Source organism: Onychostoma macrolepis, chromosome 06 (assembly GCF_012432095.1).
Source record: "Onychostoma macrolepis isolate SWU-2019 chromosome 06, ASM1243209v1, whole genome shotgun sequence".
NCBI lineage: Eukaryota > Metazoa > Chordata > Actinopteri > Cypriniformes > Cyprinidae > Onychostoma > Onychostoma macrolepis.
Genome location: NC_081160.1, coordinates 6630359 through 6652110, shown reverse-complemented (window position 1 = coordinate 6652110; position 21752 = coordinate 6630359). Strand labels below are relative to the sequence as shown.

General features: G+C 36.5%; 2 protein-coding genes across 9 annotated transcripts in view; one reads left to right on the top strand and one right to left on the bottom strand.

The window, feature by feature from the left end:
* plppr2b (phospholipid phosphatase related 2b) overlaps positions 1 to 21752 on the top strand; it is a 165373-nt gene that overhangs the window by 22096 nt on the left and 121525 nt on the right. For 3 of the 8 annotated variants that reach the window (XM_058779643.1, XM_058779644.1, XM_058779645.1), the window contains exons 2-4: positions 11578 to 11748; positions 17863 to 18135; positions 21090 to 21428. In XM_058779643.1, coding sequence (XP_058635626.1) covers positions 11622 to 11748; positions 17863 to 18135; positions 21090 to 21428 — 739 coding nt within the window. In that variant the 5' untranslated portion in view covers positions 11578 to 11621. Of the gene's footprint in view, positions 1 to 10636; positions 11749 to 15659; positions 17538 to 17862; positions 18136 to 21089; positions 21429 to 21752 lie in introns of those variants that run through there. The other 5 variants (XR_009271771.1, XM_058779647.1, XM_058779646.1 and 2 more) reach the window with 5 other exon arrangements.
* Positions 1877 to 6991, bottom strand: nfil3-3 (nuclear factor, interleukin 3 regulated, member 3). Its single transcript, XM_058779656.1, has 2 exons — positions 5594 to 6991; positions 1877 to 5142 (listed from the first exon to the last, which is right to left on the bottom strand). Exon 2 carries the CDS (start codon positions 5025 to 5027, stop codon positions 4005 to 4007), a length of 1023 nt encoding a protein of 340 aa, XP_058635639.1. The 5' UTR covers positions 5028 to 5142; positions 5594 to 6991; the 3' UTR covers positions 1877 to 4004.

The following is a 21752-nucleotide window of genomic DNA, read 5'->3' as shown; positions in this document are numbered from 1 at the left end:
GCAGATTTGGAGAAATTTAGCATTACATCACTTGCTGACCATTGAACCCTTTGTATTGAATGGGTGCCGTCAGAATGAATTTTTCACTGGAGGAAGCAGCATTATGGATCATAGATTGGTATTTTGTCCAGAAACAACTATTATAATGTTTTTATCAGCTGTTTGGATGCTTATTTTGACGGCACCCATTCACTGCAAATGATGAAATGCTAAATTTCTCCAAATATGCTTTTTAGGTGAACTATTCCTTTAAATGTTAATGATAATAATATTTATAATATTATAATTTATATATTATTATGATATGTATAATAATCATTTGTAGACAATAATAACAATGGTCATTTTTATTATTAATTAGCGTTGCACACTTTTCAGATTGACTTTTCGAAGTCAAAAAGTCTATTTTGAAGTCAAAAGTCCCCCAACATGGCTGCTTACACATTAAATTAAAAAGTGTATTACTACACAAACAGATAAACCAAGCACAGATCAGCTCAATTGACCTGCAAACATCTGCCCGAAAGCCATGATTTTAAAATACAAAACACCGAGCAGAATTTTGGCAGCTGAGCCTGTAAACCTTTTGTTTCGATCCACTGCTGCTTGCCTGTGTCTTTTTGCATTGCTTGCATGTTTAACGCTCAGCATAAATGCATTCGTGAATCAATAACTTTGTCTCCTGCAGCTTAAAATAGCAACAGAAGTGCTGATGTTGACATTGAACATGTAGCTGCGATAAACTGTCTCACAGACAGTGAGACTGTTGGAATCTCTAGAGGAAATAAATTCACAAATTGTTGTTTCTTTCTGCTCTACTACTCACTCCTTGGTACAAGAACACCATTCCCTGCTAAAAGCGAATGAATTCACACCTTACTATAGGGAATCAATGACGTTCACTCTCACATCTTTAAATAGCCGTTTAGGTGCTGACGCTGCCATTGAAGCTGTTGCTGTAATCAGCCATACTGGGAGCCAAATATACTGTTGCCCTGCAAAGAGCTGCTTGTGATCAGTCAGCTGCTGAGTATATGCGGGTCATGTGTTTGTTCACCAGAATTAAATATTTAAAATGACAAATAAATATGATATATTTTACTATGAATATGTTCAGTTCTATTCTAAGATGATTAGTTAAAAAAAAAAAAAAAAAACTAATTTAAAAATAGTGATAAAAATAGTATTTTCTTACAGTGACCAGAGAACATATTTTGACGTAATAGTAATCTGAAATCTTTATAAAACCAGTAAATGTTATTAGAATTTAAAATAACTGTTTTCTATCTGAATATATTTTAAAATGTAACTGATTCAAGTCTTCAATGTCACGTGATCCTTCAGAAATCATTCTAATATGCTGATTTGCTGCTCAAGAGACAGTTGTGATACTGAATATTTTTGAGGAAAGTTTTGATGAATAGAAAGCTCAAAAGAACAGAATTCATTTGAAATAGAAATGTTTTGTAACACAATAAAGGTCTTTATTGTCATTTTTGATCAGTTTAATGTGTCTTTGAATAAAAGTATTAATTCCTTACAGAATCTTAAAAAACAAAAACCTTACATATATATATATATATATATATATATAATATACACACACACACACACACACACATATACAGTGGGGCAAAAAAGTATTTAGTCAGCCACCAATTGTGCAAGTTCTCCCACTTAAAAAGATGAGAGAGGCCTGTAATTTTCATCATAGGTATACCTCAACTATGAGAGACAAAATGAGAAAAAAAAATCCAGAAAATCACATTGTAGGATTTTTAAAGAATTTATTTGCAAATTATGGTGGAAAATAAGTATTTGGTCAATAACAAAATTTCATCTCAATACTTTGTTATATACCCTTTGTTGGCAATGACAGAGGTCAAACGTTTTCTGTAAGTCTTCACAAGGTTTTCACACACTGTTGCTGGTATTTTGGCCCATTCCTCCATGCAGATCTCCTCTAGAGCAGTAATGTTTTGTGGCTGTCGCTGGGCAACACGGACTTTCAACTCCCTCCAAAGATTTTCGATGGTTGAGATCTGGAGACTGGCTAGGCCACTCCAGGACCTTGAAATGCTTCTTACGAAGCCACTCCTTCGTTGCCTGGGCGGTGTGTTTGGGATCATTGTCATGCTGAAAGACCCAGCCACGTTTCATCTTCAATGCCCTTGCTGATGGAAGGAGGTTTTCACTCAAAATCTCACGATACATGTCCCCATTCATTCTTTCGTTTACACGGATCAGTCGTCCTGGTCCCTTTGCAGAAAAACAGCCCCAAAGCATGATGTTTCCACCCCCATGCTTCACAGTAGGTATGGTGTTCTTTGGATGCAACTCAGCATTCTTTCTCCTCCAAACACGACAAGTTGAGTTTTTATCAAAAAGTTATATTTTGGTTTCATCTGACCATATGACATTCTCCCAATCCTCTTCTGGATCATCCAAATGCTCTCTAGCAAACTTCAGACGGGCCGGACATGTACTGGCTTAAGCAGGGGGACACGTCTGGCACTGCAGGATTTGAGGCCTTTGTTACTTTGGTCCCAGCTCTCTGCAGGTCAGTCACTAGGTCCCCCGTGTGGTGAGATCTTGCGTGGAGCCCCAGATCGAGGGAGATTATCAGTGGTCTTGTATGTCTTCCATTTTCTAATAATTGCTCCCACAGTTGATTTCTTCACACCAAGCTGCTTACGTATTGCAGATTCAGTCTTCCCAGCCTGGTGCAGGTCTACAATTTTGTTTCTGGTGTCCTTTGACAGCTCTTTGGTCTTGGCCATGGTGGAGTTTGGAGTTGGACTGTTTGAGGATGTGGACAGGTGTCTTTTATACTGATAACGAGTTCAAACAGATGCCATTAATACAGGTAACGAGTGGAGGACAGAGGAGCCTCTTAAAGAAGAAGTTACAGGTCTGTGAGAGCCAGAAATCTTGCTTGTTTGTAGGTGACCAAATACTTATTTTACCGAGGAATTTACCAATGAATTCTTTAAAAATCCTACAATGTGATTTTCTGGATTTTTTTTTCTCATTTTGTCTCTCATAGTTGAGGTATACCTATGATGAAAATTACAGGCCTCTCTCATCTTTTTAAGTGGGAGAACTTGCACAATTGGTGGCTGACTAAATACTTTTTTGCCCCACTGTATAAATATATATATGTATATGTGTGTGTGTGTGTGTGTGTTTAAATTAGCTTTAGGCTGACTAAATTCATTTCTGAGCAGAACTATGCAGTGCTTTAAAATATACAATTCATTCTCTGTTGACTCTTCTAGATTATAAACATGGAAGCAGACAGACATAAAGAATATGGGTTTGTAAAGAAATGAAATATCATCATAAAAATCCTTTTGTGTGTCATTGTGGACTTTTGCATGTTGTTCTAATCTACTGCTTTCATCAGAGGCTTTTTATCTCACATCTTTTAATAACAAACCTGTGGTTTAAATCAGAGTTGTATCATTTTACTTCCCTTCTTTCCATGTAAAAAAACAAAAAAATCCACACTTATTCATGAAACGAGCACATATTTGTACCAGATGTGTAAAATTAATGTATATAAAAAAAAAGAGAAAAAAAAGAGAAAGAAAAATACTTTGAACCCCAAGTGCATTTAAACAAACTGGCAAAACCAAGAGTTCTCTCCCCAAGCAAAAGCCCAAACAGAGATTTAATGAAAAAATAACAGGAAAAGTACACACAAAAAAGGTTTAGATTCAATGGACATTTGTGAAGGTTCAGGTTTGCTTAACTTAAAGCACCATGCACCACAACAGTAGACACAGAAGACAGCAGAGCTTTTCACAACATTTTTCATTTCATCCAGCATGCAGTGAACAGTGGAGCAGACAGGCATATGAAACGTTCACATAAATTAAAAATCGCTTAAATTGCCAGCTGTTCCAGTGAACAACCAGCTGGCTTCTTATATTTGTCTGTTACAATCAGAAAAATGGGCTTCTTTCTTTGGATAGGTCAGAAGACAGGTGGGACAGATGATTTCAGTTCATTTTAGAGAGCTGATGTTGAGACAACAGTTTTTTGAGCTGGGCCACTTCTTCAGTCAAAGCACTGATCTGGAATCGAATGGCGCTGTTATTTTCTCTATGCCTGTGAATTGAAGGGTTATTCTCAAGTGCAGTTGAACAAGCTGATGGCATTGTGTGTGTCTGTTGCCTCCTTAAAGCCTCTGTAGACTGAGACCGTGAAGTATTCTCCACTGGAAGAAGGACTTCAGCATCAGCACCTACAATTCCACTTGGAGTCTTGAAACGTAGTTTATGAGGAAGACCTTTCATATTGTTCGCTTGCCATCCTAATGAATTTGTATCCACTGCTGTAATACTGCTTGGCTGTTCACCAGGGAATTTCCGGATATGTTCACCTCCAGCATCATCTGAAAGCTCTGGGTTCCCAATGCTTGACCCCTCAGGCATGAAGAACCCATAGTTTTTCGCCCCATCTGGACCACCATGCTGTGAGATTGATAATGCGTGAACAAATGTAGGTTGTAAGTTTGTACTGGGACAGTTGTAGGGTATTGCTGGAGATGTTTGGTTATGTGGACCAAAGGAGCAGATCTGTGCTGGTGAATCTGTGGGATCTTTGATCAAACCCAATTTGAACTTCAGTGCCAGTAGCTCAGCTTTCAGACGTGCGTTATCTTCAAGAAGAGCCAGAACTTTGCTTTCTACCACCTTGTCACTGATGCGGCGTTTCTCACGCGAAAGCCTGGCAGCTTCATTGTTCTTTTTGCGCTTGTCCCAATAACCTTGGTCTTTTTTCTCGTCAGGGATACACTCACGTTTGCGACGCAGAGTGATGCGGCTGTCAGTCTCGGAGCTTTCTTGGTCTTTCAGACCTCTGGGGTGGATAAAAAAAGAGCGGGCTAGCATGCTGCTGGATGTTAATATGGACACTGTTTCTTCTGTGAAGGATATAGTCCCATCCTGACTGACTGGATCAGATATTTCTTGAGGGTGCATCACTCTCTGTTTTGCCAGCGTGACACTTTGATCTTTCATGCTTTGAGTCTGGGGCTTATTGTATGTTTAAAATCACAAGACAAACTCACAGGTCTTCTAAAATGTTGGCACTCAGAAAACTCTTTGTTGTCGTCTTGAAGATCTTTAACTCCCCCTAGTGGTTGAGTGCAGAAATAAAATGAAGGGGGTTATGTAGGCTCGCATATTACCTAACTGTGGAAATTTTTTATAAAGGTGAAGTCTTTATATTTTGGCTTCAGGTGTATTAAAATACACCGTATATTGTAATACATGTGAAGCCAAATTATAAAGACAGTAACTTTAGAAATTAGAACATATAAGCATAACTTAAAAACAGAAATCCATGGTAATTGATTATTCAGATTTTAAATTCTAATTAATATTGAAATTCTTGTTTTTGAAAGTTGTGGCTTAAATAGCATTTACACGCGGTTGCTGAACGTTGAGTGGTCTTTAAAACGCGCTCACTAACGAATATTAAGCTTTTTGAGATCATTTCAAAGTCTGATGCTTTTGCAAGTAGCTACTACGCGCAAAAGACCATCAATTACGGTCAGTCATATGAATTTATTAGATCTGCTTACCTTCCAGTAAAACGTTTAATGGTTCACTTTAAAGTCACCGGCGGCAGCTGCATGTCAGGAGAAAGTTATGCCGCGATATATTCGCTGAATGAAACGCTGCACTGCTGGCGCGCTCTTCCTGCTCGTAGCGAGCTCAGGCTCAGTCAGGCAGGGCTCTGTCTGTCTTCATATCCCTGTTCCTCTGAAGGGTTCAGCTCGGGTCGCGAGGTCAGCTGGTCTCAACTCTGAGTCAGACCGACCAACGACCGCAACAGCAGAGCGCGTAAAATGCAACAACGCTGGATTAAACACAAACACGAACTAAATAGGCTAAATAGGCTTTCGAGATCTCCGTTTCGAAAAAAAAAATCTTACCAACAGTGTTAAGGGCAAGATTTTATGAATGTTCAAATGGTGGCAGTGTTTTGAATACAGTAGGCTAGTCCTGAATTATTTTGTGTGGTTACTTGTAAATAATGCACTTTATTGCTGTTGTGGCTAATTATTTTGACATATAACATGTAGCCTAACAATCTTACGCTATATTTATTTATTTATTGTCACGTTGATATATTTCGCAATAACAGAAGCGATTGATCAAAAGGATATTCTGGGTTCAATAAAATTCAGCTCAATTGACAGCATTTGTTGCATATTGTTGATTACCACAAAAAAAAAAGAAAAAGATTTCCAATTCATTTTCTTAAAAAAATACAAATAAAAAAAAGCAAAAAGGGAGTTTTCATTTTCAGTGACCAATTTTGGAGGAATTAAAAGCAGAAATGTGAAACTTATACTTAAACGTGAAAGCTTCCATTAATACGTCTGTTAAAAGTGTATAATTTGAGCTGTAAAGCTGTTCTTATCGTTTTTATGGTTGCTTTAGGGTTTTAGCATCATGTTGTCATAGAATTATTGGATGTGGATTGGCCTTGTTTTCTTCTGCTGAGTGCCTCATTAAATGTAACAGTTCACTTATTTTTTTCAGTTCTTTTTTGTTTATTTATTTATTTTGTTAATCTACATGCCACAACAGTACAATTTTCCATGTACTGACCTTGGAAGACTCCTTTTAGCTAAAATCTTGTAGCTGGTCGTGAATTCTGAATTGATCTAGCCAGTCACAGATCTGTCTGCATTTTTGGTTGTCTGCAAAATATTAAATATATGTGCTGGAAAAAGCCTAAGCTGCATTTAATTGTTTTTATAGATTTCACCCACAGTGATACATCACCACTTTTTTTTTTTTTTATGTCAGAGTCGGTTTTGTTTTAAACAAATGTACCTGCACTTGTGATAGCTGTGCTGAATGGAGAAAGTGACTTTAAGCTTAGGAGCAGCTTTGCACATTTATCTGATGTGTAATCCTGCAGAGCTCCTTACCGACCATCCTTTCTGCACAGCATTGGCCAGGCTTTAATTTAATAAATTATTTATGACATTATGTAACAGGACATCTCTGTCCACCATGGGCCCTTGACCTGCAAAAGGTTGAATTGCTAATCAATTAGAAAAATCATTCTAATCTAGAAAGGACAGATATACAGTACTTGTCAAAGTTTTGAAGACATTAAATGGTTTTTACTGAAATCTCTTAGGATCGCCAAGGGTGGATTTATTTGTTCAAAAATATGTTGAAAACAATAATGTTGTGAAATATTATTTTGATTTGAATATGTTTTAAATATATTTTCCTCCTGTAATGCAAAGCTGAATTTTTAAATTAATTTCTATTAAAACACACACACACACACACACACACACACACACACACACACACACACACACACACACACACACACACACCAAACATTTGAATAGTAGTGTATAATGGTTTCTGCATAAATATTAAGCAGCACAACTGTTTCAACATTGATAAGAAGAAGAAGAAGAAATGGTTCTTGAACAGCAAATCAGCATATTAGAATTATTTCTGAAGGATTATGTAACACTGAAGACTGAAAATTCAGCTTTGCATCACAGAAATGAATTACGTTTTGAAATATATTACAGTAGACAACAGTTATTTTAAATCGTATTACTATTTCACAATATTAGTGTTTATACTGTATTTTTGAGCTCATAAATGCAGCCTTGGTAAGCATAAGACACTTAAAAACATTGACAAATCATATTTTTTTCCAAACTTTTGACAAGTACTGTACATTATGTGTCTTACATAGAGCCTGTCTTGGAAAAGAAATGTTGTCCTTAGGCAGCCGGAGATAAACATCATAAAGACTCTTTGTAAAGTGGTCCTTCATTGAGTTACTGCTGTAAAATAAACTGCACAATGAAACCTTATTTCTCAGTCTTCCAGTCAGACACAACTGTTACTTTATTTCTTACCTTAAAGAACCTTCGCCCTTAACTAAAGGAGTGTTATTATGCAACTCATTTGATCAGATGAATCAGAATATGTTGCCAGAATATGCTGGAACAGAGAAATTATTAGAGTAGCATTCTTTCTTTTTTTCCATATGCTCTTGCTTATACGGTATAAAGACCAAATAACAATTTTTTGTGTTTTAAGAGCAGTTTTATTACTGCAGTTCTGCATAACGAGGACGAACACCTGCTCTGTTATGGCTTGTGACGTCTTTGTTAGATTAAGTACATTAAGGCAGTTGCTTGAGTCTGAGTCACTGAGCCCACACACACACACACACACACACACACAGAGCTCTTGAACAGATATCACAGGGTGAGTTGAGGACAGAGCGATGTCAACACTTACTCATCTCCCTCTCTCTATCTCTGTCCGGTTTTCAGTGTATGGTGTAAATTGTTGTTTTGAAGCTCAGTGTGCTTATAGTCTGGTCAATCTGCACCAATGCTTTTAATCACAGACAGCAAATGCAAAGGAGAAATTAAATGCAAGAGGAGCCACTAGTATCATTTAATCTCCAAAGTATAATATGTGGCTCAATTTACTGTTAATATTGAAACTGATTTCATATAATCTGAGCATTAAAACCTTTCTGGCTAATTGTGCATGACATGCAGCAAAATAAGACTAAAGAAGGAAATTGTAAATAAAGATGGGATTTTGCGTTAATATTTGTTTCCTCATTTTTGAAATGTAAATTGTTCGTCATGAGACAACTTTTGCCTTTTTTATGAGAAGTCATATGGTGTAGACGTGTTCCTCTATTTTCAATTAGTGACAGAGTTCCTAATAATTGTGCATATTTGTTTTTCCATATCTGATTTCTCCTTGCCTATAGCACAATTTACACAAAAAGTGCCTTATTTATTTATGAATAAATGAATTAAAAGGTTTGTGTGTGTGTACAGGTCAATGTAATCAGACATCGGAAAACAGTCCATGCATTCAGAAATCAAACAAACTGGAAACTCAAAATTGGCTGCTCTCTTTTAAACCGAATGCTTTCGTGATCTCTCACTCTTCTTCCATGTCTTGGTAACACTGTAGCATTACTTTCTTCTAAGCAAGAGCCATGCAGCTCATTGCTGATAAGATCTGTTTGATATCAAAGAAAGGCACAATAATGCGAGACTGGAATGAAATGGTGGTGAATAAATGATGACAAAATATTTTGGTGAACTTGTTTAAATGATGTTGAGAGCAACCTTATCCTTCCTGCCTCCCATCTTTCTCCCATTCTGTCACTGTGTGTTGCTTATCCTTGTTTAACATCATTTTATTCACAATTATCTTATAAGGCACAGCAGTGTGCCTCCGTATTATTTATATCTAAATTGATGTGCTGTGTGACACAGAGCTGAGGACGAGATGTTTTCTTTTTTTTTTTCTAATTTTATAAACTTTTAGTGGTTAATATTTCCCTGGAACAACATCAGAACATACTAATTGATAACGTACTGTAGACATACAGTCATGAGAAAAAGAAAGTACACCATAAAATCATCTGGTCCTTAGTAGGTCTTAAAATGAGGAAAATACAACCTCAGGTGAACAACACCACACAACATATTACATTTGTTCATTACTTATTTAACAAAAATGGAGAAGCCATGTGTGGAAAAACAAAATAGCTTGTAAAGCCACGTTAACATAAAGTAGCAGCAATAATTGTTTTTTTGAATGATTAATCAGTCTCTCACATCGTTGTGGAGGAATTTTGACCCACTCTTCTTTACAACATGGCTTCGGTTCAGTTCATTGTTCAGCTCTCATAAGCATTTCATCATTCAGGTCTGGACTTAGACTGGGCCATTGCAACACCTTGATTGTTTTCATTTTCAGCCATTCTGTTGTAGATTTGCTGGTGTGCTTGAGATTATTGTCCTGTTGCATGACCCCATTCCACCAAGCTTTAGCTGTCAGACAAATGGCCTCACATTTGATTATGTAGAATACAGAGGAAATCATTGTCAACTCAATGACTGCAAGGTGCTCAGGTCCTGTGGTTGCAAAACAAGCCAATATTATGCCAAACACGACTGTATGAGTTAATTGGGAATATGCTTAAATGTCTTGAAAAGGAGGTGTGATGAGATTCAGCAAACATCTGGAAATGAATTTGACCTCAAAGTATATTAAGTTAATTGAAAACATTTTCATTAACAAGACTTCTCTTATCATTTTATCCTTATACAATATGTGTTCTGCAGTGGAAAGTTAACTATGCTATGTGGTAACAGTCTGCTGCCTTCCAGCTTCCATTTGCTGTGCCTCTGAAACAAGTGTAATAACCAGACCCACAGTGCATTGTGTCCTCAGATGCCCCCTTCCAGCGATTGCATGCGTGACGTGTGTCTGACGTTCAAAACATAACCCAGGCTAATCCCAGACTGCTTAATCTCAGTTGTATCCCCCCAAACAGGTTTAACACCATAAACCGATATGGCCTTACTTTGGCCAATAAGTCTTTTTGAGGGTGTCTTGTCAGCTTTCTTCCTTTTTGTTAATACATCAAGGCTTTTCTCCAGGGGCCCAAAATAAATAATGATGATAATAAAAGAACAACGTTATAATTCACATTTGTCCAGTGCACTGGAGCAGTAGATGCACACACACTGTGTTGTGCGTTAGTTTGCCATCTATTGGTTGGAAATAAGACTTACAGAAAGTGCAGAATTGCAGTTGCTTTATTAATTTCTTGAATAAGATCACATAAATAGATGATCATATATTCAGTAAAACAATAAATGCTTCAAAAAAACATTAACATTAGCATGAAAGGCAAAATATATTTATTTTTCTCTCAATGGTATCCTTTTATATAAATAGCAATATTACCATTACACATGAAGACTCTTATGACTTTCGGTAACATTTAAAATGCCAAAGAACTCCCACACAATAAGGACTATAGACAATAAATAAGAAATCAGATCAAATTATATAAAATAATACAATGCTCACCGCTGACCTGAACAACAACATATATCTTTTTTTTTTTTCATATTCTGTAAAAAACAAACAAAAAACAAAAAAAAATCACACTTTAAGCTACATATATTTCTGCATCTTTATGTACATGAGCTAATTCTAATTCATATCCATCGGGAATTCCATTACATTACAGCAATGAGAACGTGTCACACTGCCCTGCCAGTTAACTACTTTTCTTTCCCATGTTTTCTCTTTTGTTTTTTTATTTTTCACAGTAATCCATTTTTGATGGGTGGATTTCAATTAATTCTTTACCGTTTCCTAATTCATACAGTTTAGTTAAAGGGTCCAGATTGGAATAAGTCTGATGTTTTTACTGTAAGTAAATACCAATTTTGAGCTTTTGAAACCTACTTTTGATTATGATTTTATTTATAAAAAAAAAAAAAATCACCAACTCATCCCCTTTATCATTTAATATATAGTATGTACATGTCAGTTGTCTATGTTTATGTAATAGTGCTTTATGGATAAACAATGTCCAGCACATCACCTGCTGAACACAGGTCCTCTCTAAACCTCTAAAATGCCCTCACGGACTAACCTCAATGTGTGGACTCATTTGCTTTTTGTGTTTTGTTTGTGTTTGGCCTCACACATGTCTCTTCATGTGTAACGCCAGGTGGTCAGAACGGCTGAAGGCTCTGTGGCAGAGCATACACTCATATGGCTTCTGTCCCGTGTGTTTTCGGAAGTGTCTCGTCAGCTCATCCGAACGGGCGAACTTCCACCCGCAACCTTCCCACGTGCAGTGGTACGGCTTTTCACCTGAGGACAACAGAAATACAAGAAGGTAAAGACAAAGGGTGCATTTCTACATAGTCTCAGCCTCTGCACATTCTGTATATTTCGCTTTGTTTTCTGATTTCTAAAAATGATTATCACAACGTTTTCCACTTTTCAGTATTTTTTTACACAATGGTCTGTTGTAGAATAATCTGCTTTGAAAACTCTGCCCCTAAAAGGCTTATAAAAACAAAATGAACTGTGATTTAGATGGTTTACAAGTGAGTCAAATGGTCTCCTTCTTTCTAAAAATGAATTCAAACAAAGCTTTGTGCATGTGATATTTGAACACCACAATGAAGCAGTAAATAGCGACAGGATATGATGCCACACTACAGGGTTTGCATGCGTCAAAACAGAAGCAAATGAAGAGACTAATCTCTTGCAGTGTTGTTATTGGTAATTAAACTAAAACTATTAAACATTCTTTAGTTAATGGTTAAAGCTAAAATAACTAATAAAGCTAAAATGAAATAAAATGATCAGATGAAAAACTTAAGTTTTTTTTTTAAATTAGAAATTGAACATTAGAAATATTGCCTTGGCAACTAACTGAAGTACTAAAATTACTAAACAAAAACTGAAATAACAGTAAATTAAAGCTAAATAGAAATCTAAAAAAAACTAATAAAAATGACAAAAGCACATAACAAAAGTCTTTAAAATAAAACTGAAATAACTAAATATAAAAACAAAAATAACAGAATTACAAACACTAATCACTAAAACTGAAAATGTAAAAATAAAGCTAATTAATAATAACAGTAAATACTATCAGAAATAAATAAAAAAGTAAAATGTGCTTGTATGACCTTCTAGTTGTCGGTCAGATGGATTCTACTGGATTGAATTTTTATGGGATTTGTCGTTACAGATTTGCTGTTAAAAATATGCCATTCTATAATATTCTGACCCTAAACATGGACATAAAAAGTGAAAGTGTGTTTTCAGATTACCTGTGTGTGTTCGGAGGTGTGCTTTGAGATGAGAGCTCTTGGTGTAAGTCTTATGGCAGCCTGGGTATTCACAACTGTGAACTGTGGCTTTCCTCTTCAACACCCCCCTCCTCATGCGCTTCCCCTCCAGACCTGCAGGGGGCACTGTAGAGTCAGGCACCATGCTCTGTGTGGACGGATAATGGCTGGCCGGCTGCCTGTGCACGTAGTTCACTTGAGGCTGGTAGAGTCTGGGCTGCGAGTAGTTTTGGATGAAGCTATAGTGATGGTGTGGAGGAAACACCAGGCGATCTTCCATGGCGATCCCAGACATGTGGGAAGGGAAGGGTATCAAAGGTGCAGGCTGAGGATAGTGTCCAAAATCCCACGACTTCATCTTCCCCATGCTGTTTCTCTCATTTTCTCTGTTGCTGTCATTAGCAGTAGGGAAACTACTGAACTGATGGGGGTTTTCTGGTGGCGAGAATGATTTTGCCACTTGCTGCTGCTGCTGCTGCTGCTGCTGCTCCAAATATCCTCCATTAAAAAGGTCAGGCAATGAGGAACTTAAAGTTGCTTCATGAGGAAGCAGCTCAGCCAGAGAACTTGTAATGGACACTTGGTATCTGTTTGATCTTGACTCCTGGACCTGGTAAAGATCAGGACTGTGAACCTGGTCTTGCATCGGCGGCCGCTGGGAAGTGTAGTTTTGAGAGCTGGACCGTTCAGGTGATGCACCGCCCCAGTCAGACAGCAGGAACTCCATATCCCAGCATCCCTCACTGTCATCATGGTTTTCACTTGACAGAAACTGAGAAGGTTTATAGCTGCCAGTGCTTTGGTGTAGATCCTTGGAGTCCAGATCCAAGAAGCCTTTCTCAAACTTCCAAGCCTTTGGAATCATCAGATATTTTAAAACTTATGTTGACATTTCTTGATTAACCATTTTGAATTTTGCAATTGAATATGTTAGTTTCTAAACCACAGCATCTCCTTTCAGTTTTTTCTCTTTTAGGGGATTTCTTGGAGAAATGACAATCATGTTTGTTATGTAACTAGTCAGCTATCATAATGGAAGATGATATCATAAGATTAAAGACACTATCAAAATGAACAGTTACAGTTGTAATTACCATAAATAAACCAAGTTTGTTGAGATAAAATAACTGAAACAAACATACCTTCATGTTTTCGGGGGCGTTGCAGAAGTTTGAAAACGAAGGCAGTACGGCTTGAGTCACAGCCATCCGTTTGGTGCCCTTTTAGCATTTATTATCGAAATAACTTTCCAATGTCTCCAAAAGAGGCAAATAAATGCGTCTTCTTTTGTGTTTATCCAAAAAGAGTCTTAGATGTGCAAAAGGCAAAGGGCAGGAACCCAGAAATTAGTGTTAAAGATATTTACAAAAAAAGTTCACAGTGGCATTAATGCTAGTAACCCTTTCCCTCTCTTTCTTCCCCCCTCTCTTTCTCCCTCTCTTTTTCTCTCTATCAGTGATAAACTTACGTTTAAGACCCCTGACAGTTGTGATTGTGGGTGGAGTTTAAATTTGAGTCCAAAAATTTGAAAGTGCTTTGGAGTCATTGCAATTCTGCAAGTTAAACTCAACCAAAATAACAGCAGAATGAAGCAATGTGGATAAACGCACTAAATGAAATTCTGGTATCTAAACACTTTATTGATCATATCACCTATTTTAATTCTGCTGAGCTGTTTAGAGAGAGGAAATTTGGAAATTTCATATTTCCAAATATGAAATTTGTTTATGAGGGCATTTTAAAACTAAAATGAGAGAAATTATATTATTAATAATTAAATATAATATTAATAATATTTAATAATATAATTAATTAAATGTTACATATTTATTTAAAAAAATAAATGCAGTTGTTAATAAATTATATATGCAGTAGATTAATCAGCCAATAATGGTCAACATAAACTTAAATTCATTTATTATAATATTTAAAAAGTAATTTTAGTTAAATAATGTTGAAATTAAATTTAAATAAATATGTTATTGATATATACTTAATGCTTTTAATGTACAAAATACTATAAATGATTAGATGTTTTGATATAGAAAGCTAAGATGTGTAAACAGTATCAAGGGTATTAAGTGAGCTGAAGTGGAATATACAGTGTCTTCATTTACACTCAGAGCTCTAATTTCATGCAATAGATCTCCCATGAAACACATAAACTCACTTCAGTGTCTGTGTGAGTGTGCGATTCTCAGAAGGCCGGTGTTCAGTAGGTGATTATGTTCTGGAGAGCGGTTATCAGTGTGGTTAGGCCGATGAGAGGCCTCCTGTCCTGTATGAGATAATAGAGCTCTGGGTCTCTCTGAAGCCTCTTACTCCACAGATAACAGCACATACACACATTTACACCATCAGACCTCGCTGCTGAGCTGCTTTTGTTGAAAGCCACTGCATTGACTCATTTGAATGAGAACACATCATTTTCCTATGCATTTTTACCGTGCCTGTGGGTACGTGAGAACAAAATACACAATCAGACGGGGTAAGGTCACTCAAACGAAGTGGCTAAATAAACACAAGCAGATCTGCAATGTCAGAATCTCTTAATTCATTTGCAACTTGATGGTTGTATCTGAAAACAGGGCTAAAAGTGGCAAGTCGGCCTCATTGTGATTAAACAGCTGACTTATTTTACTATGATTGTTTACTAAGACTGTTCATTTCTGTAGGCAAAATTAAATTTTTAGTCTTATTTTTCTTGCATTATTTTTATTTATATATATATATATATATATATATATATATATATATACATATACTAAAATGTTTTTCTTATTTTTATTTCTGTGTACTCTTTTTGTATATTCTTATTCTATGTACTGTATATGAATCTTTATTTACATACACTACCACAATAAACTACACAACAGAAGTTTGGGTATATTTTAATTAATATTAAATATTTAGTAACTAAGGACACAAATTGATCAAAAGTGTGGCAGTAAAGATAATTGTTACAAAACGTGAAAATCATGCTTTTTACAAAAATTAAGCAGCACAACTGTTTTCAACATTGATAATAATAAGAAATGTTTCTTGAGCAATGATTTCTGAAGGATCATGTGACACTGAAGACTGTGCCACTAAAGGAATAATGCTGGTACTTTAAATGTAATAATATTTCACAATATTACTGTTTTTACTGTAGTTTTTATCAAATAAATTGTGAGCATAAGAGCTTTCTTTCAAAAAACACTTTTCTACTAAACATGTATACACATCTAAAGGTTGAATCTATATAAAGCTAGAGATTCATATTTAGGTAGGTAATTCTTGACATTCGTGGAGGGTCAGAACTCCAAACCGTGAACGAACTCCAAAAATATCATTGCTAAACGATCAGTTAAGCAAGCAGCGAGAGTCTGTTATGAGCCTGATTATTCCTGCAACTTGAGTCTGCGAGCTGATCTGGAGCACAATGGTTGTGAAAGAAGCAGACAGAACACACACAAAAGCGATATAAATGTCCTTAAGTTATCTGCCATTACTCGTGACATCTCATAAAGTTGCCTAGAGAGATGCCTAGTGTTTGCACTGCTGTGATCTATGCAAGAGTGGCTACTTTGCAGAATCTAAAATATAACAGTTTTGATTTGTTAGCATTTTTTGGTCACAACAAAATCTTCCTTCCTTCCTTCAAAATTTAAAATGAGGAATATAGAAATAACAAAGAATATGTGTCCAAACTGGTACTTAACTGACTGTATTTTATGTACCGCAGAATATTTTAGAAACTTTCCACAGATATTTCATTATATATCAGTTCCCTAAAGTAGTTTCAGGATATTGTTTATAATGTAGGCAGCATACGTATTTATATAGCATACAGAAAGTAGTGGTCATTTAACCACAAGGAGAAAAAAAAAAAAAAAGACACTGGGTTTAAATGTCACTGGATTATGTTTTATGTGTATCAGATCATTGCCATGCTACTGTGGCAAACTAATTCTGATGGGTATTATGATAAAAGATAAAGGTGTTTGTTGGCAATGAAAGTTTTATATGGAATGCTATAAGTGACAAAAGACTGAATATCCAGGTATTATTTTATGATGGTTTTTAGGTTCATTATACTTATGGCTTTGGGTCAAAGGTCATTTTTTTAGGTGGTTTCACATTATAGGGATCTGTTATAGGGAATCAATCAAATTTGAAAGTGCACAATGGGGAGGATACACAAGAAACAGAAATGGCAATATTTGTTTTCCTGTCCATGTGACACTGACAAAACAGTCAAATGACCACAGTTCCTCCCAGCTGCAGTAAACATGACGTTAGATTTAAAATACGTTTCTTAACCACAGGGTTGAGATGAACAAAAAATAAACCATATTGGTCAATATCGACCACTAGTTATACACACTCAGAAATATCAGTAGACAAATTGAAGGTTGTTTGGAAGGAGAAGACACACAGATGAGTGAGTTTTGCACATGAATACATTAATTTCCTGTCGTTGTCATATGCAGTATTAGCTCACATGTGTCACTCGTGGGAGTGTCTTTCTGCCTTTCTTCTTTGCTGTAATGGAAGGATGTGGTTTTTTTAAACATATGAAACATACTCGTTGGTGCTTTTAATGCGAGGATGAGGAAGTCAATGGGAAGGGAGGTTCAGGTAGTGGTGATTTTATGCATCTGTCTTACCACTTAATCCACAAGTCATAAAGACAATTGGAGACATTTGACACCTATAAGACTTTTGAAGCTGTAATAAACTGTAAAGAAATTGGAATATTTGGACTTCAGCATTGGAAGAATGTCATCTTGTGGGTATTTCCTCACAGTTTTAATCATCCTCAAGCAGCATTTTAGTGGTAAGTGTTTAATTTTCCACATTTATATTTCTATAGAACCACAATATCTGTCCCACTGTAATCTAAATCACAAAATGTTCTTTTTATTGTATATAAAACAGTGTAATCAATGTCTTTAGTGTTTCATTTCAATATGAAGTTGTTTTTGGGCCACAAATCTCTGTTGTTAATAGATACATTCAACTGAATAGATATTTAACTTGAAAATACCGAGTTTAAACAAGTATGAAATTCCATTCTGGCTCAGGTTTGGACCAAATCTAGCTGGTTGACCAGATATGAATTGAGCACTTGAGTTAATTTGTAACATTTCTTGGCGTTTCAGCTGCTGAATACTCTGCTCCACCGGCTCCTACACTGACCCAGACAGACGCCAGAGATTCATCTGTGGAGTTGTTGTGCCAGGCTCCAGAAGGTTATGGTGGACTTGTATTTAAACTTTTCAAAATACACCAGCTGATAGATAAAGTTGAGCATTCAAACGAACAGCAAGGGGCTCGCTTTATTCTTAGGGGAAAAGATACAGAAAAAGAGAATCTGTATTGCTGTCAGTTTGACAGCAGCAGGATCAGTTTCTATATGAAGCCAGAGCTGAAAGGTGAGTGTTTCTTTTGTTATATTATGTATACACCAGAGGTGGGTAGAGTACCCGAAAACTGTACTCAAGTAAAAGTAAAAGTACTTGAAGAAATATTTACTCAAGTAAAAGTAAAAGTAATAGTCTGAATAGTTACTTGAGTAAGAGTAAAAAAGTATCGGATAAAAAAACTACTCAAGTAGTTAGTTACTAGTTACTTTGGATATACTGAATATAGTCTATTTTTATTTAGATATATAGATATTTAGATACATTTTTTATATACACACACACACACTGCCGTTCAAAATACTTTTAATGTTTGTTTTTCTTTAATGTAATTTATTTCAGTGATGCAAATCAGAATTTTTATCAGCCTGATTTATTATCAATGCTGTTCTTTTTTAGCTTTCTATTCATAAAAGAATCCTGAACAAAATGTCACAGGTTCCAAAAAATATTAAGCAGCAAAACTGTTCCCTGTTGAAAAAACAGCATATGCTGGTAAGGTATGTTTTGAAGCATGGGATGCTGGTTTGAGCACCAGCTCAAGACCAGCACATGACCAGCACAAACCAACATCCCAGCTTCAAAACATACCATATCAGCATATGCTGTTTTTTTTTTTTTTTTTCAACAACACTGGTAATAAATCAATATATTTGAATGATTTCTGAAGGATCATATGACTCTGAAAACTGGAGTAACAGCTGATACAAATTCTGATTTGCATCACTGAGTTAAATTAAATTATATTTTAAAGTTTAATTATGTATTATAAATGTATATAACCTCTGACACGGAGAAGAGTAAAAGTCCTCACATGACCGCTACAGAACATCTGAACATAACGAAACAAATGCACTTCTTCCGTCTGTTCTGCAAAATGTAAACAAATGTAGCCTTTATTTCTGCAAGCGTAAATATTGTGAAAATATCAATATTAATTGTGTCTTGGCAAGGCATTCCTCCTGGAACTAACGCGGGTTTGGCGGTGTTTATTTCATACTCTGTGACAATGAATAAATTATACATTGTATTTAGAAGGTACATGTACAACAAATTGGTAATATCATGGTATCGTGTACTGTAATAGAATCTATACCTGTGGAACCGACAGCACACGCGGTGTTCATCTAATAAAGATCTTCATAGCTAGCAATAGCCTTTCCACGTCTTCAACGCTCTTGATGTTACAACTCTGAGTGAGAGCCGCTTCAGACTCAGCGCGTGCGGGTGCGGCAGGGAACTGAGCGAATCATTCAAACTGATTCGCGAACCGATTCACTGGTCTGCCAACTGGTTTGATCAAGCCTTGAACAGAATTGACTCAAAAGAATGAATCATTCGCGAACGGGCATCGCTCATTGCCCAGAAAAAAAAAAGTAGGCGCGCTTGGAATAAATTGAAGGATTTTTAATGCATTAAGATAAAGTAACGAGAGGAGCGTCGCCCACAGTAACGAAGTAAAAGTACCGTTTTTTCACTAAAAATGTACTTGAGTAAGAGTAAAAGTACCCATTTTTAAATATACTCTAAAAGTATTAGTTACCCAAAAAATGTACTCAAGTAAATGTAACGAAGTAAATGTAACTCGTTACTACCCACCTCTGGTATACACACATGTTCGTTTTTGTGAAAATTGGGGACATCCCATAGGCGTAATGGTTTTTATACTGTACAAACTGTATGTGCTATCACCCTACACCTAACCCTACCCCTTACAGGAAACTTTGTGCTATTTCAGATTTTCAATACACTCCATTCTGTGTGATTTATAAGCGTTTTGAAAAGTAGGGACATGGGGTAATGTCCTGAAAAGTCACCTTCTACTTGTAAAACCTATGTCATACCCTTGTCATTATACGAATTTATGTCCGGATTTGTCACAAAAATACGCGCGCACACACACACACACACACACACACACACACACACATGTTCGTTTTTGTGAAAAGTGGGGACATCCCATAGGCGTAATGGTTTTTATACTGTACTTACTGTATGTGCTATTGCCCTACACCTAAACCTACCCCTTACAGGAGACTGTGCATTTCAGCTTTCCCCAAAAAAACCTCACTTTGTATGATTTATAAGCGTTTTGAAAAGTGGGGACATGGGTCAATGTCCTGAAAAGTCACCTTCACATTGTAATACCTATGTCATACCTTTGTCATTATACAAATCTATGTCCTGACTTTTCACAAAAGCACTCGCCCTCACACTCACACTCTTACTCTCTCTCTCTCTCTGTCTCTCTCTCTCTCTCTCTCTCTCATACACATGCTCACACTCACACACACACACACGCACGCACGCACGCGCACACACACACATACATACACACACACACACATACACACACACATGTTTGCTTTTGTGAAAATTGGGGACATCCCATAGGCGTAATGGTTTTTATACTGTACAAACTGAATATGCTATTGCCCTACACCAACCCTACACCTAACCCTACCCCTTACAGGAAACTTTGTGCATTTTTACTTTCTCAAAAAAACTCACTCTATGATTTATAAGCTTTTTGAAAAATGGGGACATGGGGCAATGTCCTCATAAGTCAACTTCTCCTTTTAATACCTATGTCATACCCATGTCATTATACAAATTGATGTCCTCATTTGTCACAAAAACGCGCACACACACACACACACACACATATATATATATATATATATATATGCATGAATCTCTGTTTGCTGAGGCACAGGTTTAGGTAGTTTGCAGCTTTGCTGTAGTGAGAGATGTTTTGAGGTCACAGCGGTGTGACGGTTAAAGAAACAGCTCTTTCTACAGTTGAAAGTTTGTAACCACTAACCCAAACTACTCCACCCAACAGTGCTTTACATCTTTAGTGTTGTATTTCAATCAGTATGTTAGCATTTCTGTCTCTTATCTTTGATTTTGCACACATACATTCTAAAAACACTAAATGCTCATAACTGACTTTCTTCTTGCAGTAGTCTCAGTCAGTCCCCCTCCATCCCCTCACCTGGTGGTCGAGCCCTCTGGTGGGCATGTCATTCCTGGTGACACACTGTCATTCCACTGTCAGGCTCCACCTGACCCTCAGAAACAGCCTCCTGAGGCTTTTCTCTTGCTCCGGAGAGCCAAAGGAACCCAGGGCTCCATGGTGGCTCCAGCTCAGCTGGTGTCTCAGTCCCATGAAGCTCGCTTCAGTGTGAAGACAATGGGACGGGAGGATGGTGGGGAGTATGTCTGCCTCTACCAACTCAAATCCTCAAACACGGGACAAGTGAACTCCACAGCCAGTCAGCCGGTACACATTACTGTCATAGGTGAGTAGACAGCTGTTGGGCTGATGTGTATGCTATTCTGATTACATCTGATGTCCGTACTGCAGGTTTTTTGAAAATATCTTGGATTCTATACTATTGATCAAACACATGATCATTTCCAAAACTTATTTTAGGATATTATTATAGATGTATCTAATTATATAATTATATTTCTATAATTATACCTAATTATATCTTTCATTGATAAAGCAATCACAAAATGCACTGCAGAATGCTCAGCCTTGGCCAGCTTCTCTTCTTCATGACCAAATACTATATTATTCATTAAACCATAGGTTTAAAATACCCGGATGACCTACTGTC

Excerpts from the sequence above, each read along its gene's own strand:
- nfil3-3 (XM_058779656.1), bottom strand. The coding sequence starts at position 5,027 with ATGAAAGATCAAAGTGTCACGCTGGCAAAACAGAGAGTGATGCACCCT.